The sequence below is a fragment of the Pseudophryne corroboree genome, chromosome 4, assembly GCF_028390025.1.
Source record: "Pseudophryne corroboree isolate aPseCor3 chromosome 4, aPseCor3.hap2, whole genome shotgun sequence".
NCBI lineage: Eukaryota > Metazoa > Chordata > Amphibia > Anura > Myobatrachidae > Pseudophryne > Pseudophryne corroboree.
This window is the reverse complement of record NC_086447.1, coordinates 608,198,608-608,215,264: the sequence shown is the minus strand read 5'-3', so window position 1 is coordinate 608,215,264 and position 16,657 is coordinate 608,198,608. Positions and strand designations below refer to the sequence as shown.

At 44.5% G+C, this 16,657-nt stretch overlaps 1 protein-coding gene across 1 annotated transcript in view; it reads right to left on the bottom strand.

The window, feature by feature from the left end:
* FMN2 (formin 2) overlaps positions 1-16,657 on the bottom strand; it is a 428,360-nt gene that overhangs the window by 340,672 nt on the left and 71,031 nt on the right. The window contains exon 5 of the mRNA XM_063917606.1: positions 618-2,263. Within this exon, the coding sequence (XP_063773676.1) occupies positions 618-2,263 (1,646 nt within the window). The remainder of the gene's footprint in view (positions 1-617; positions 2,264-16,657) is intronic.

The following is a 16,657-nucleotide window of genomic DNA, read 5'->3' as shown; positions in this document are numbered from 1 at the left end:
TGTAACTTATACTAGGAGTGAAGGTTTGCACACCCCAGTTACCGTATACAGTGACACTATAGGCCTATTCTAAATAACATAAAATATTACTTTACTATTGGATGATCTCTCTTTGATATCTCATGAACATGTGTAATTAGTGAATCGCCTATTTTTAAACATTGTTTATTAGAATTACAGTGAAATACTTAATCATGTAGGGTTTGCAAATTTTTGGGGTAAATCATACACCTTTCATATCATTTTTTTAGGGATCCAGCACCAAAGATAAACAAGTCTATGTCTCACTCTCACCAACTTTTCCCATGCCACTAACTACTTATGGAATATGGAATTTTGGAAATGTGAATCTATGTGTTCTTTAAATTATTCAAAGCCTGTAACTGATTTGAATTTGAATAGTAAAGATACGTTCATACATAAACAAAGATTACCAATAAATCTTCGAAGTTTACATGCTATATACGAAGACTAGATCAAAGGTCAAGGATCTGGAAAGTAAGCAGTTAGTGGTCAAAAGTACCGACTTATAAAAAGATGCATTCACTTGTAGTTCTATTTAAAACATATTCAAACATATAGGCATGCATTCATTATAATAATATCTATTGAATTACCTATTCCCATGTAATTCAATTCGTGTCCAATAGAGGGGCTTCATTGGCCTTGTTGGTTCGATAGCAGCTTTCCTATTCCCTTTAGAATGTGTCAATCCAAATCCAAATAATCCAGCTGGTAAATAACCAGACAATGATGACGAAGTGTTATGTGTTTGAGGATTTGTAGGAAAAAATGCTGAACTGTATGAACCTCCAAAAGGAGGGGGATTTAGTGTAGGTGGCAGAAGAGGTGGTGGTGGTGGTTGTGGAATTGCAATATTACATGGTAGTGGTGGAGGCGGTGGAGGAGGAATCTGAATTGCAGTTGAACCTGGTAGTGGTGGAGGTGGTGGGGGAGGAGGACGTATAGCAGTAGAACCTGGTAGTGGTGGAGGCGGTGGGGGAGGAGGCTGAATTGCTGTAATATATGGTGGAAGAGGTGGTGGTGGAGGAGGAATTACAAAAGTACCTGGCAGTGGAGGTGGGGGTGGAGGAGATGGAATTGCAGTAGAACCTGGTAGTGGAGGAGGTGGAGGAGGCAGAATTACAGTAGTACCCGGCAGTGGAGGTGGAGGAGGAATTTCAGAAGTACCTGGTAGTGGAGGTGGAGAAGGAATTACAGTAGTACCTGGTAGTGGAGGTGGAGGAGGAATTGCAGTAGAACCTGGTAGTGGAGGTGGAGGAGGTATTGGAGTAGTGCCTGGTAGTGGAGGAGGAGGAGGAATTGCAGTAGTACCTGGTAGTGGAGGAGGAGGAGGAGGAATTGCAAAAGTACCTGGTAGAGGAGGAGGAGGAGGAATTGCAGTAGTACCTGGTACCAATGGTGAAGGAGGAATTGCAGTAGTACCATGTAGTGGATGTGGTGGAGGAATTATAAGTGGTGGAGAAAGTACAGTAGTATATGGTAGTGGAGGTGGAGGAGGAATTTCAGTAGAACAAAACAGTTGAGGTAGTGGTGCTGGAGGAGAAGTTGAAGAATTATATGATTGTTGAGGTAGTAGTGGAGGAAGACCATGCATTTCAGCAGAACATTGCGTGCATAGGTTTGATTCCAATGGGGGAGAAGATGGGCAGGGATGGTCTAGACATGTGTGACATTCACTGGGAAAAGGAATTACTGTGTTATTACACTGATGAGAAAAAAAAGTAGATTTAACCTCAGGAAAACCATTTTGCAGATTATTTGCATAATTTAATGTAGGAGAGGATAGTGTCAAAACTGAGACATTCCCAGATGAGACTTTGTTGCATGGTGGAAGTTCTATATGTCCTGAACCATGATCAAACTGTAATTCATTTGACTTCCTTTGCAAATCTCTAGAGTACTCATTAACTTGTGAGTTAGTGGAAGCACAAGAGTGCATCTGATTTCTCATTTTATCCTCAACAACATTTGGAGACTCAAGACATCTAGAAAACGAAGGCACTTCCTGTGTAACATACTCCTCTATTGGTGAAGTCTGTACAGATTTTCCTTGTGCATTATTTTTTAATGACATGTCTTGGGGGCTATCTTGTGTTTCAGTAATGGTAGAAATCCTTGATTGCGTGTACTGTTTCTCATGTTCAGCGAGTTTCGCCTTTAAGTCTTGTATGGTTTGCTCAAGCTGCTGTACTATGTTAGCATGATCTTCCCTAGGTGAGACGCACTTCCATTCTTTATCCTGTTCAAAAAAAGATACATTATTCACTAAAATGTATCAGTTTCCTCATCAAAAGAAACAATATTATTACACAATATATAACTATCACGATGTATGACTTGTAATACAGGTCCTGTATGTGTTCAGGTATGCAAAAGAGTACATTTAGTAAATGTAATAGCCTGCAAGATGCAAGTATCCGTGAATTACCGTTGTGTCTGCCAATGTTTTAAAGAGGCGATCATTTAAAAGGCAAAATTAACCCTTTTTTCCTTTTAGATAATTGCCCCTTTAAAACATTGTGCAGACTTTCCGTGAACTCGCGGATGCCTGCATAGCACAAGTGATTACATCTACCCCATAGCTTTAGAATTAAATTTTAGTTGTACATATTGGGGTCTATTCAATTGATGTCGGATCTTTTCCGAAGGAAAGGATCCGACTGTTCGGTATTCAATTTGAGGCCAAATCCGACAATGTCAATCTGACTTTTTTAAAGTCAGATTGACACTTTTGAAAATGGACTAAAAACCTGTCGACCAAATCTGGCAAAACACGTGGATCCGCGGCTAATCCGCCGATCCACGTGTTTTCCGACAAGTCGGAATTGCCGGCAAGTCGGAAAAACAGCAGCCCCATTGAATAGGTCAAATCATGATTCGACCTAAGAAAGCTGGAAACTGACGTCTTTCCAACTAGACGGCAGTTCCGGCTAGAACTGAATAGACCCCATTGCTGGCAATCATTAGTGCCAGAAGCATTTTTGATACAATAAAAACCTTTTAAATGTTCTAGTCAACAAAATCGTTATGTATCATGTTTTTGTGGTATAAAATATAAGTTGTGCATAATTATATTATTTCTTATGCCTATGCATACTTTGATCTGACACATAGAGCCTTATGTAATAACCATTAATGTATAGGTAAGTGCACTATTCTAGCGAGTTAATCCATGTTTTAAAGCAGTAATAATTTAAAAGGCAAACCAACCTGGTTATTGCTGCTTTACAATTACGAGCAGACTTGCCAGAATGGTGCTCATATCTGCATCTCACAGGATATTTTACAAGGCCCTTGTTGCAAAAAGTAATAACTTGACAAGATGGAAAGTGAGCTTAGGCTGATAAGTTTGCTGAATACCCCTAATAGCTTAAAGAAACACAACTTACAAAACAGTGCCTTTAGGTGGGGTACTTTAATGTACTTAAGGAAATTGTAAGGAAACCTATGGGCCTGATTCCAATTTGCAAAATGTGTCTTAATAAGACAGCCCGATAATGACCATCAGTTAAAAATTACACTTACTAAAAATGATCGGGGGCAGAGGCGTAGCTATACCAATGGGGTCCCCACTGCACAATTTCCTTGGGGCCCCCATGGCTAACTGCTCAGACACCCCTCCCCGTGGACTACTCAAAGATACTCTCCCCCCCCCCCCCCCCCCCCCCCGTGGACTACCCATGGAGACAGAGCCGGCCCTAGGCATTGGCAAACTAGGCAAACGCCTAAGGCATTTCAAATGCCTTGGGGCAGAAGCAGATTCTTCTGATTAAAATGATATGCGGCATGCCTATATTCTGTGTGTGACTGCGGCTGTATCTGCATACGAAATGCTAAGTTACAGTGTTTTCCTGAAAATCACTGTAACGTAGCATTTCATATGCAGATACAGCCACAGTTGCACACACAATATAGGCATGCTAATTATCAGTTTAATCAGCAGAAGAAGCTTGTGCGTCCTAGTCACATAGCAATGAAAATAAGATGAATTTTCTTGCAAAAAAAGGTGTCCGCTGTTAGCAGAGCTGGACGGGAGCTGCATGGCATATTGAGACAAGATGTATGAGGACACATCTGTATCCAAGCAGAGGCAGAGGTCACAGTATTAGCGGCCATATGAGTGCTGTGTGTGGGTAGGTTCATTGTGCAATAGTGTTCAGCATATGTCTAACTGGCATTATGTGTGTCTTGTGTATAAATGCATTAATAATGTACAATATATGTTTAAGGGGCATTATGTGTGTCATTATGTGTATAATGGCATTAATAAAGGTTGGCATAATGTGTAAGGTGCATTATGTTTATAAGGATATTAATAATGTGTGTCATATGTGTAAGGGGCATTACTGTGTTTAATTATGTTTATAAAGGCATTAATAATGTGTAGCATTATGTGTAAGGTGCGGTACTGTGTGGTGTAATGTATAATAAAGGCACTACTGTGTGGTCTAATGTGAATAAAGAGCAATATGGTGTGGTGTAATGTGAATAAGGATCAATTCAGTGTGATGTAATGTGAATAAGGGGCACTACTGTGATTAGTAACGTATATAAGTTAAACTGGTACTACTGTGTGATGTAACGTGAATAAGGACACTTTTGCATGATATAATGTGAATAAATTTGCACTACTGTGTTGCATAATTTGAATTGGGGGTACTATTGTGTGGCCATGACCCTTCTCAAAAGAACATGCCCCTTTTTGGGCTGTGCACCGAATGTGCGCACTGTTCCTATTTAAAATATAGGGGGTAGGAGCACCAAAATGAGGACGCTATGACTGAGGGGTGATGGTGATGGGAAAGGGGTGAAGGGGCAGAGGCGGAACTAGCGGTGGTGCTAGGGGGCACCAGCCAAAATCTTGCCTAGGGCATCATATTGATTAGGGCCAACTCTGCACGGAGACACTTTCCCCCTTCCTCCCTCTCCTTAAACTAACCAAAGATCCTACCCCAAGTGCCAGTAGAAGGGTACTCACCATCTTGGCCCCATTGCCTGCTTTATATTTCTCAGCAGTGCTGCTCTACTCTCCCGGCCGGCTTCATCTCGTCTTTCCTTACTGCCACTGGGAGGTGGCATAGCCGCAGCCGAGGATGTCCCTGCTGGCTCAGCCACGCCTCCTCCCTGCATCAGTTAGGACTCGGGAAAGGAGGAGCCAGCTGCCAGAGCAGATGTGGCAGCAGTGCGCAGTATGTTGCTGAGAAATAGAAGTAGCCAACGGGGCTCAGCAACTAGGTGAAGGAGGAAGGCCGGGCCCCTGAGACATCTTGGGCTCCGTAGCAGCCGCTCCTCCTGCACGTACTGTAGAAACACCCTTCATGGGGAATATATTTAATACCGGTCTTAAAATAAAGCATTTTCAGTACTCAATTCTCTGTATGTCTGTGGCTACTCACAATTTTGAAGTGGTTAAAATACCGCCAGTCGAGAATCCAGTGATCACATTACCGATGCCGGAATCCCGACAAGGGTTGAAATGCTGCTGCCGGCATACAGGCGACACGGCCTATTCTCCCTCTGTGGATGTCCACGACACCATAGAGGAAGATTATAACCTGTGGCGAGCTCAGTAAAACACCGGCCCTGCAGCATGGCGAGCACATCGAGCCAGCAAGGGTTTTTCTAGTGCTCGACCTGCTGCTGGCATTCTGACGGGGCGGGATCCTGCTGTAAAGATCATGACAACCAGCATCCCGTCTGCCGGCAAATAGTACTTATCCCCAAGGCAGGCAACAGCAATCTTGGGGCCCAGTACAGTTATATCTCTGGGGACCCCCTCCGATTATATATATATATATATATATATACAGTATATATATATCTATATATATATATATATATATATATATATATAGTATATATGAAGTGTGTGTGTTAAAACGCAACAGAATTTGCTGCACTATATAAGAAACTGTTAAATAAATCTATCTATCTATCTTTGTATGTATATCTCTCCTTCCTCTCCCACACACTCCACAGTCTGTCTGACTCCATGCTACATTCCCAGCTCTCCTACCCTATCCCAAAGCTGTGTATATCCTCACCAATCCACTCTTACCTTGGGGAGAGACTCACCTGTGCTGAACTTCCCAGTGTCCAGACCGAACACCACACAGCAGGTACCATGCGGCCCTCACTCCCCACCAGAAGAGGCTGGCACAGGGCATGGGGATCCTGGCCAGTGAAGCTGCTGCCATGTTCCCTAACTGCCTGCAACAGAGGTGGACCCGGAAGAGCGGGTGCACATTCATGCCGCACAGCCAGTAGCGGATCTTGCCACGGGCAAGCAGGACTTTTGCCCGGGGCGCCGCCTTCCGGAGGGCGCTGGCGCCATCCGGAGGGCGCCGCACCATGGCAAGATCCGCCACTGCTGTGCCCTCCGCTGCCCGCTGTGTCCCCCGGCTCTGCGGCTGTGGTCCCGGCTGTGGTCCCCTGTGAAGGGAACTAGACGCGTAGCGTCTAGTTTCCCTTCGCGGAGAGGACCTTTGCTGAGCGGTGCGCGATGACGTCATCGCGCACCGCACAGCAAAGGTCCTCTCCGCGAAGGGAACTAGACGCTACGCGTTTAGTTTCCCTTCGTGGACAGGACCTTTTGCTGTGCGGTGCGCGATGCGCTTCTACTGTACAGGGGGCGTAACTGGCCATGCCCCCTGTATTAAGCCACGCCCCCATTCCCTGCCCGGGGCGCCGAGGGCCCTCGAACCGGCCCTGCGCACAGCCACTGTGTGTGAGAGGTTTCTGTCACTCTGGGGCCTGTGCCACACTGCCTACAGCTTGATGCCCTATTTGGACAAGACGTCTCAAATCCTTGGTGGGCACTAAGTGGGGTATTCTTGGTGCCCATTACCTGTGGCCCCTTTGACCCCCCTATCGCCGGCCCTGCGTATCCCTCACAATTGATTTATTTTATTATGCCCAAGGATACTGTTCTCTATGTTACTCTGTATTAAATGTAAGTAGAGAAAAAAAACACAGAATTTTAGTGCTTCCTTGGAGGACTTATAAGAATGTTTGTATCGGTGCACACTCTGCTTTGATTACTTGATTGCGGTACTCTCATGCAGCAGCAGCTGCTGATTCCTCTCTTATGAAATGCCACCAGGGGGTGTTTACTAAAGGTCGATTTTGTTTGTTTTTGTTCGATTTTAGATCACTGTTAAATTTATTTTCACTGATGTTGGGCTTCCAGGGTTAAAACACAAATTTACTAACATTTAAAAATGAATATAAAAAATCATATTGCTAGTAAATGTGTGTTTTAACCCTGGAAGCCCAACATTGATTAAAATCGATTTAACATCAATCTAAGGGGCGAATTCAGACCTGTTCGCTCGCTAGGGTTTTTTTGCAATCCTGCATTCGCATAGTAGCCACCCATAGGGGAATGTATTTTCGCTTTGCAAGTGTGCAAACGCATGTGTAGCAGAGCTGTACAAACAGATTTTGTGCAGTCTCAGTGCAGCCCAGGACTTACTCAGCCGCTGCAATCACATCAGCCTGCCCGGGACCAGAATTGACGTCAGGAACCCTCCCTGCAAACGCTTGGACATGCCTTTCCAAACACTCCCAGAAAACGGTCAGTTGCCACCCACAAATGCCTTCTCCCTGTCAATATCTTTGCGAACACCCATGCGAATGGATCCTTCGTACAAACCCATCGCTGAGTGGCGATCTGCTTTGTACCCGTGCAATGCGCCTGCGCATTGCGGTGCATACGCATGCGCAGTTTACACCTGATTGCCCGCTGTACGAAAACTAGCCTAGCGATCAGGACTGAATTAGCCCCTAAAATCGAACAAAACAAATAAAATCGACCTTTAGTAAATATACCCCCATGAGATCTAATGGAAGTCTTCATCTCTCCTGTATATATGTCAATTGCCTCAATACACAGGTTTTTACCAACACATTTGAATATGTATTAGATGCAAAGCCGTAACTACACTTTTTGGTGTCCTGTGCCAGAAAGAGAATTGACCTCCCCATTTTTCCAATAGGCCAATAGGGTCATAAGGCACATGCCTCGCAGGGAAGGGGAATGACAAAAGTGATCCCAGAGAAAGCCCATGCTATGATGCCCCTTCCACACACACACACACACACACACACACACACACACACACACACACACACACACACACACACACATAGATTGGATTCGGACGCAAATCATCTTTATACCACATTCATGCACTTAACCACAGAGCTTGCCACCATTAAGCCACAATACCCCTCATTAAATTACACATTTCAATATACTGCCACACTCAGGACTCAAATCCACAGCCTGCTGCATCCCAGCCAAACACCCCATCCACCATGCCACTTGATCCTGTATAAAAATTATGAGATTGCTGACTATGTGAAGCTACTTATACGCCGTAAAAACAATAACCAGCACCATAATCGAGCAGGTCCATACAGTGTGCACAGTGGTAGATTTAAAGGGAGGCAGAAAGGGCGGACTAACCCCCCCCCCCTCCACCTTACACCCGCCCCGCACATGTTAGATGCCAGTGCCGGGACAACTCACGTACAGTACTTCCAGCGTGGCCGCCGGCTGAGCAGCAGCAGCACTAGCTCAGAACCAGGTGAGCCTCCAGAGCACTGTACGCCCGGCAGCAAAGTCTGCAGGACTTGGGGGTTACTGCTGCCTGGGAGACCCACCGCCGCGGCCTCCGCCGTGACAGCCCAGGCATGGGCGATGACAGCAACCAATCAGCGCCGGCACCCCCTGGGTTCACTCCGGGCTTCAAGTGCAGCGATCAGTGGAGGAAGAGCCGAGGGCCACCTGTGTGTGAGGACCACTCCCAGGCCTGTGAAGCCAGCGCGAGGGGGAGAGACAACGGGGGACAGAGGTAAGCAGCTGCCATGTCTGTGCATCATGTAACACAGGGGCAACAAAACTACAAGTGCCTGCTGGCGGGGCAGGCAAAGCTCAGTCTCAGCTGCCCTATAATGAGCAGCATCTTTAGAGCTGGTATTTAAATCAGCCGGGTGTATGGGGAATTCCATATGTTGACCGAAAATGAGAGGGGCAGGACAGTAAGTGGGAGGAGCAATGAGTAGAGAGGGGAGGAGTTGGTATTCATTCTAAAACTGCCCCCCCCTAAAAGTAAAGTCTAGATCCGCCACTGAGTGTGCAGCCACACATCCAATTCCTTGTAGCCACATACTACATAGATCTGCCCAGCCACAACAGCAGTGTCTGTGCGTCATGTAACAGGGGGAATGAAACTACAAGTGCCAGCTGGTGGGGCAGGCACAGCTCGCAGTTTCAGCTGCCATATAATGAGCAACATCTTTAGGGTTGGTAATTAAATCAGCCGGGTATCTGGGGAATTGCACCTGCCATACACCCATGCCTGGCAGCGGCTGCCTCCATGTACTAGCACTGTACTATCGTCATCATGTGCTGCACTAGTGTCCATGGTAGAGGGATGGCAGTGCTTCTGTGTATTCATTGCTGTACATTAAACACCAGCAGTTATCTGCTGTCCATGTGGGTTTGGGGTGCAGGATTAATGATTCTGCAGCTGTTAGGCGCGGCGGTTTTTGTCCGCGCTCTGACCGAGCAGCGGTCACGGCCGCCGCGCCTCTCGCTCTGTCTGCTCCCGCACGGCGCCTAGCAACGCCGGGACGCCGTGCGCGCGATAGCCGGCGGGTCCCTGGCAACGCTAGGACGCCGTGCGCCCAGGGCCGCCGGGTCCATAGCAACGGGGACGCCACATGCGGACCGCGTTCCCCGTTGCCATGAGAGTACTCACACCTGTTCTCCCCTGGTCGTGCAGCAAGACAGCTGCACGACATTCATCAATCAGGCTCTGCACTGCTCGCTTGGCCTGAGCCCCACATAAGAGAGGGTATAGGAGGTGGGTAGGCTGTACGGCGTCCACCCCCCAGAGTGCAGGTAGGGATTTAAAGGGACAGCACCGTGGTAGTTGCTTGCACTGTGATTGTGATTGGATATGTGTGTTACCGTGCAGGGCAAAGTGTAAGTTTGTTAAGTTTGTGTCTAGTTTTGTTGCACCACACCCACAGAGCTAGTTTGAGGGCTCTGCCGTTGTAGTTAGTATAGGGGTGTTACACTAGGTTAGAGTTAGGCCCTGCATGGCTGTTTGTTTGTTTGCCCCCTTACAGGGACCTGTAAGAGTAGAAGACGTTCGCAGTGCGGAACTGACGGTGAGTAGCATCTGTTTACGGTCGTCCCTTTGTCTGTCCCCGAGCGCCGGAATAGGAGTTGCTCACGGACGTGAGAACCCCTTCATCACACTACGCGCGAGAGTGCGAGTGTGTGAAATCTGGGTGGCTGAGGCTTTGTGCCAGTGATGACCGTACACCCAACCGGTGAAGGTCGCCGCCACCTCTGGTGTATCCCCTTTTCCGGTGGAAGAAGGGTTGATACCCCCCCCCTTAAGGTAGTCTATTTTCTCCTCAGCTCGTTCGTCCGTCAGCTCCGAAAGGGGATTGCCGTGTCCGGATCCGACTGAAGATTTCCCGGTTCGTTGAAGGTTCCGGTACCTGAAGGTGAGAGAGTGCGGTGCCTGGTAAGTGGTGAGCCTACACCTGGACGGCAGCAGGCACTACACCGCACCGCCACCCTCTTACATAAAACTGGAAAATACAATAGACATACCACAGTTGCCAAACCATCCCTAAATATAATGTGTTTGGGGGCACTGTGTGGCTTATAATGTGTTTGGGGTACACTGTGTGGCATATAATGTGTTTGGGGGACACTGTACGGCATATAATGTGTTTGGGGGCACTGTGTGGCATATAATGTGTTTGGGGGACACTGTGCGGCACATAATGTGTGTGGGGGCACTGTGTGGTATATAATGTGTTTGGGGCACTGTGTGGCATATAATGTGTTTGGGGGCACTGTGTGGCATATAATGTGTTTGGGGGACTCTGTGGCATATAAAGTGTTTGGGGGGCACTGTGTGGCATATAATGTGTGTGGGGGCACTGTGTGGCATATAATGTGTTTTGGGGGCACTGTGCGGCATATAATGTGTTTGGGGGCACTGTGTGGCATATAATGTGTTTGGGGGACTCTGTGGCATATAATGTGTTTGGAGGACACTGTGCGGCATATAATGTGTATGGGGGCACTGTGTGGCATATAATGTGTTTGGGGGACTCTGTGGCATATACAGTAATGTGTTTGGGAGAAACTGCGTGGCATACAGTGTGTTTGGGGGACACTGCGTGGCATATATTGACCAAAAATGGGAGGGGCAGGACTGTAAGTGGGAGAAGCAATGAGAAGAGAGGGGAGGAGTCTGTATTCATTCTTAAACCACCCTCCCCCTAAAAGTAAACTCTAGATCCGCGACTCAGTGTGCAGCCACACATCCAATTCCTTGTAGCTACACATTACATAGATCTGCCCAGCCACAGCGCTGATCCCCCTTCACAAAGTGCATGTTAAGCTTCAAATAGTTAAAACTCTCGAGCTTGGAATTCTCTAGCTTTCTATAAAAGAACAGATAGCGTAATGGATAGAGTGTCCGACTGCAATGTCATAGGCAACGGGTTTGAATCCCGGGCACATCAGCATCCCTAAATGTAATAGAGGACAGTGAATGCTGTATAGGTATTAGTGACAAAAGGGGTGGGGGTATGAGACAGGGGCGGTCAGGGGATGCTGGGCTTTAAAATGGGGGGAAGATGCAAGTGAAAATAATTAGATAGTTCATGATTGGCAAGTGCTGACAACAGCACCCCCTACTCTGACACACTCCTCACCCACCTAGTTACGGCCCTCATTAGATGCATTATATTTGTTGACATATAGTGTAATCCTTCTAAGTATTATGAAGGTCTACTGCATTCTGTACATTCTAGGGACACATGTTTCATATTTACTAGCATTTTCAAACTAAAAATCTGACTATTGGGCTGTCAGTTCTTTTAAACCCCTAACCACCAATCAAATCAAAGGTTATTGAAATGGGTTAGATTAACCCTCTAATGACTTAAAGCACAGGTTCTCAAACTTGGGGGGTAATTCCAAGTTGATCGCAGCAGGAAAATTTTTTAGCAGTTGGGCAAAACCATGTGCACTGCAGGGGGGGCAGATATAACATGTACAGAGAGAGAGAGAGATTTGGGTGGGTTATTTTGTTTCTGTGCAGGGTAAATACTGGCTGCTTTATTTTTACACTGAAATTTAGATTGCAGATTGAACTCACCACACCCAAATCTATCTTTCTCTGCACATGTTATATCTGCCCCCCCCCCCCCCCCCTGCAGTGCACATGGTTTTGCCCAACTGCTAAAAAATGTCCTGCTGCGATCAACTTGGAATTACCCCCTTGGTCCTTAGGACCCAACACAGTGCATGTTTTCCAGGTTTCCTCACAGAATCAATAGTGAAAAAAATTAGCTCCACTGGTTGATCTTTTAAAATGGGTCAGTGAGTAATGAATATACCTGTGCACCTGCTAGGTGACCTGGAAAATGTAAACCGTTTGGGGTTCTGAGAACCAGTGACTTGTAGTTTTAAATCTGATATTCTGTAAGTATGTTTGTTATGTATACCAAATTGCTGAAAATATCCAAATCTTTTTTTATATAAAGACTAGCAGTGCTTACTTGTTATTGCCGAGTGATTAATTTTCATCAATGATGCGGAGTGATTAGTAATTTTATGCAATGACTATTTATTTTTCTTTACCATATTTTTAGTTCGCTTGTCTGTCTTAATATTTTCTGTAGTAAAAATAAATTTTCTTTGCTTATTGTTTACCAATTTATCCAGTCTATAACCACATTAAGGGGGATTTTCAAATGTTTGAAAAGTCGGCTGGGTGTCTGTTTTTTTCTGTCTCTTAGATACGAAAAAACAAACGCCTAACTGACTTTTCAAACGATTGAATATCCCCCTAAGTGTCTTATTACTGTAATCAGTTATGAGCATGATTTGATTGGTGGCATTACCGATACAGGACAGGGCCACTTATTACTGACCATGTGAGAAGACCTCACTGCACAAGTCCACACCAATGACATTAAAGGGCTGACCTTGCACTTGATTGTCATTCCAAAACATATGCTAACGGGAAATTGTAAGCACTTAAATTTAAACAGCAAATCTGACAGAATCATAGAGATTCTAGGAATAAAAGCGATTTTGCCTGCTGCAGGCCCTGTTAGGATGATTGCCTCAATGACATTAGGCAACAGACGTCTAATCTGCAAGTGTGTGCCTTTACAAAGCTGGGGTGGCTTCAAATTCCTTAACAATAAAACTGGAATAGCAATTTTCAAAATCTATTCACGTGGTGGTAATCTGGACGGGTTAAGTGAGTTTAGGAGTTCAATTGGCTAGTAAACAACTTTGCCAATGGTTACCATTGAATCCATAGACTTTTCCTTGCTGTATCAATTTTTCGTGAAATCGACTCATTGATTTCTTCTACGGTTTTATTTTTTGGTGATACAATAGCATGTTCGCAGAGCTACTGGAAATTATTTTGTGGTAACTCAATGTCTGGGTACACTTTCGCAATAAGATCTTCAATCGTCACCAATTCGATGTGCTGCAAAATTAGAAGCATCTTGATCTCCTCATAGTTGAACTTGCATATTCATTGTTAGTAAGTAATATATCTGCATGTGTGACTTTGGGAACTACAGGCAATGCTTGCCTAAAATGATGTGCAAAATCAAAAGTCACTCCACCTTTGATATATATATATACACTGCTCAAAAAAATAAAGGGAACACTTAAACAACACAATGTAACTTCTGTGAAATCAAACTGTCCACTTAGGAAGCAACGCTGATTGACAATCAATTTCACATGATGTTGTGCAAATGGAATAGACAACAGGTGGAAATTATAGGCAATTAGCAAGACACCCCCAATAAAGGAGTTGTTCTGCAGGTGGTGACCACAGACCACTTCTCAGCTCCTATGCTTTCTGGCTGATGTTTTGGTCACTTTTGAAAGCTGGCGGTGCTTTCACTCTAGTGGTAGCATGAGACCGAGTCTACAACCCACACAAGTGGCTCAGGTAGTGCAGCTCATCCAGGATGGCACATCAATGCGAGTTGTGGCAAGAAGGTTTGCTGTGTCTGTCAGCGTAGTGGAAAGAATTCGAAATGCCCTATGGTGGTGCACACAGTCTTGTATTAAGATATAACTTTTATTGAATTATATGTTAAAACCAGCGAATATTAAAAGGAAAGTAGAATCGTGTAAATAGAAAAGAAATAGTGTTTAAAATAAAAGTGCTGCGCACTAGATGTCACCGGATTCGCTCATGTATTGCTAGCAAAATCTATAGATGGTCACGAGTGTGTCAAAAATATTCCATGTCTATGTGTGTTATATTATACTTTTTAGATAGCTGAGAAAGCTGCAAGAATAAATGTCCCACAAATTAATTGTATTCCTTCCCAGGATTCCAGATGTGGGATCGTTGAAACCAAATTCCAGATATCACCTTATGTGGTGCTAATGATTTACTATATATTTTGCTGAATTGTCTCTCAATAAACTGATCAGAATGCTAAATGTGTACTGTGTCTCTCTGTATCTCAGAGTTAATATACAAGCTCAGTCATAAGGTCTCAATAATGTCTGTGTGTTCTAGCTCCATGAGCAGTGTTGTATCCACTGAGAAAGGAGCATATGAAACATTCAGATACAAATGTATCCACTAAGGGGAAACAGTTATTAAGCTCTGACAGTATCCAATCTTTTACTTGTCACAAGATTTTATCATAGCTTCGCTATGGCTCATAGAGAGCTGTGACAATTAATGATAATAAATGATCAGAAAACTATTTAACCAGATATTGTTGTACATCATATTTGTTCCCTTGGGATCCTTATATTCAAATATGTTAAAACCAGCGAATATTAAAAGGAAAGTAGAATCGTGTAAATAGAAAATAGTGTTTAAAATAAAAGTGCTGCGCACTAGATGTCACCGGATTCGCTCATGTATTGCTAGCAAAATCTATAGATGGTCACGAGTGTGTCAAAAATATTCCATGTCTATGTGTGTTATATTATACTTTTTAGATAGCTGAGAAAGCTGCAAGAATAAATGTCCCACAAATTAATTGTATTCCTTCCCAGGATTCCAGATGTGGGAGGAAATTGCACAACTAGATGCTGATGATAATAATTCACCACGCCGAAATAACACTGTGTATTATGAATGGTATTAAATGGTGTTCACAAGGCTGAATAAAAAAGCCCTGATACGCACACTAAAAGATGTTTAATGTGTATATAACATCCACATCAAAAATTATTTAATAAAAAGCTGGATGTGTGTCAGGATATTAATGACACATTTTACACTCACATTAACTTTATAGTGATCGCAGACCCATTCACAGCAAGTGCTATATACTCACTGTATATATAATCCTCCCAAATAAAAGGGCAGCAGAGGGCGCCTAATATACTTAAGCACCTGGTGTAAGACTCACTATCATATACACACCTTGAAGGCTTAACATGATACATTAACGAACCATGTTTATATTGATACTTTGAGCCTACATCCAAATAAGAGTGTGTTGAGCCCTTAACATCCCTATTATAACATAGAGGAATAAACCACTCTTATGATCCGAATTAGATCACTAAACATCTATAATTCAATAAAAGTTATATCTTAATACAAGACTGTGTGCACCACCATAGGGCATTTCAAATTCTTTCTTCTCTTTTTTTCTTGTAAACTTACCTTGCCTGTGGTAGCACCCCCCAATTTCTGGAAGAATATAAGGAATATCGTTGATAATTTGAAAAATAGGGGTCATTTACTAAAATAAGAATTTACTCACCGGTAATTCTATTTCTCGTAGACCGTAGTGGATGCTGGGCCTCCGTAAGGACCATGGGGAATAGCGGCTCCGCAGGAGACTGGGCACAACTATAAAGAAAGCTTTAGGTCTAACTGGTGTGCACTGGCTCCTCCCACTATGACCCTCCTCCAGACTTCAGTTAGGATACTGTGCCCGGAAGAGCTGACACAATAAGGAAGGATTTTGAATCTCGGGTAAGACTCATACCAGCCACACCAATCACACCGTATAACTCGTGATACAATACCCAGTTAACAGTATGACAACAACTGAGCCTCTCAACAGATGGCTCAACAATAACCCTTTAGTTAAACAATAACTATATACAAGTATTGCAGATAATCCGCACTTGGGATGGGCGCCCAGCATCCACTACGGACTACGAGAAATAGAATTACCGGTGAGTAAATTCTTATTTTCTCTGACGTCCTAAGTGGATGCTGGGACTCCGTAAGGACCATGGGGATTATACCAAAGCTCCCAAACGGGCGGGAGAGTGCGGATGACTCTGCAGCACCGAATGGGCAAACTCTAGGTCCTCCTCAGCCAGGGTGTCAAACTTGTAGAATTTAGCAAATGTGTTTGACCCCGACCAAGTAGATGCTCGGCAAAGTTGTAAAGCCGAGAACCCTCGGGCAGCCGCCCAAGAAGAGCCCACCTTCCTTGTGGAATGGGCTTTCACTGATTTAGGATGCGGCAGTCCAGCCGCAGAATGTGTAAACTGAATTGTACTACAGATCCAGCTAGCAATAGTCTGCTTTGAAGCAGGTGCACCCAACTTGTTGGGCGCATA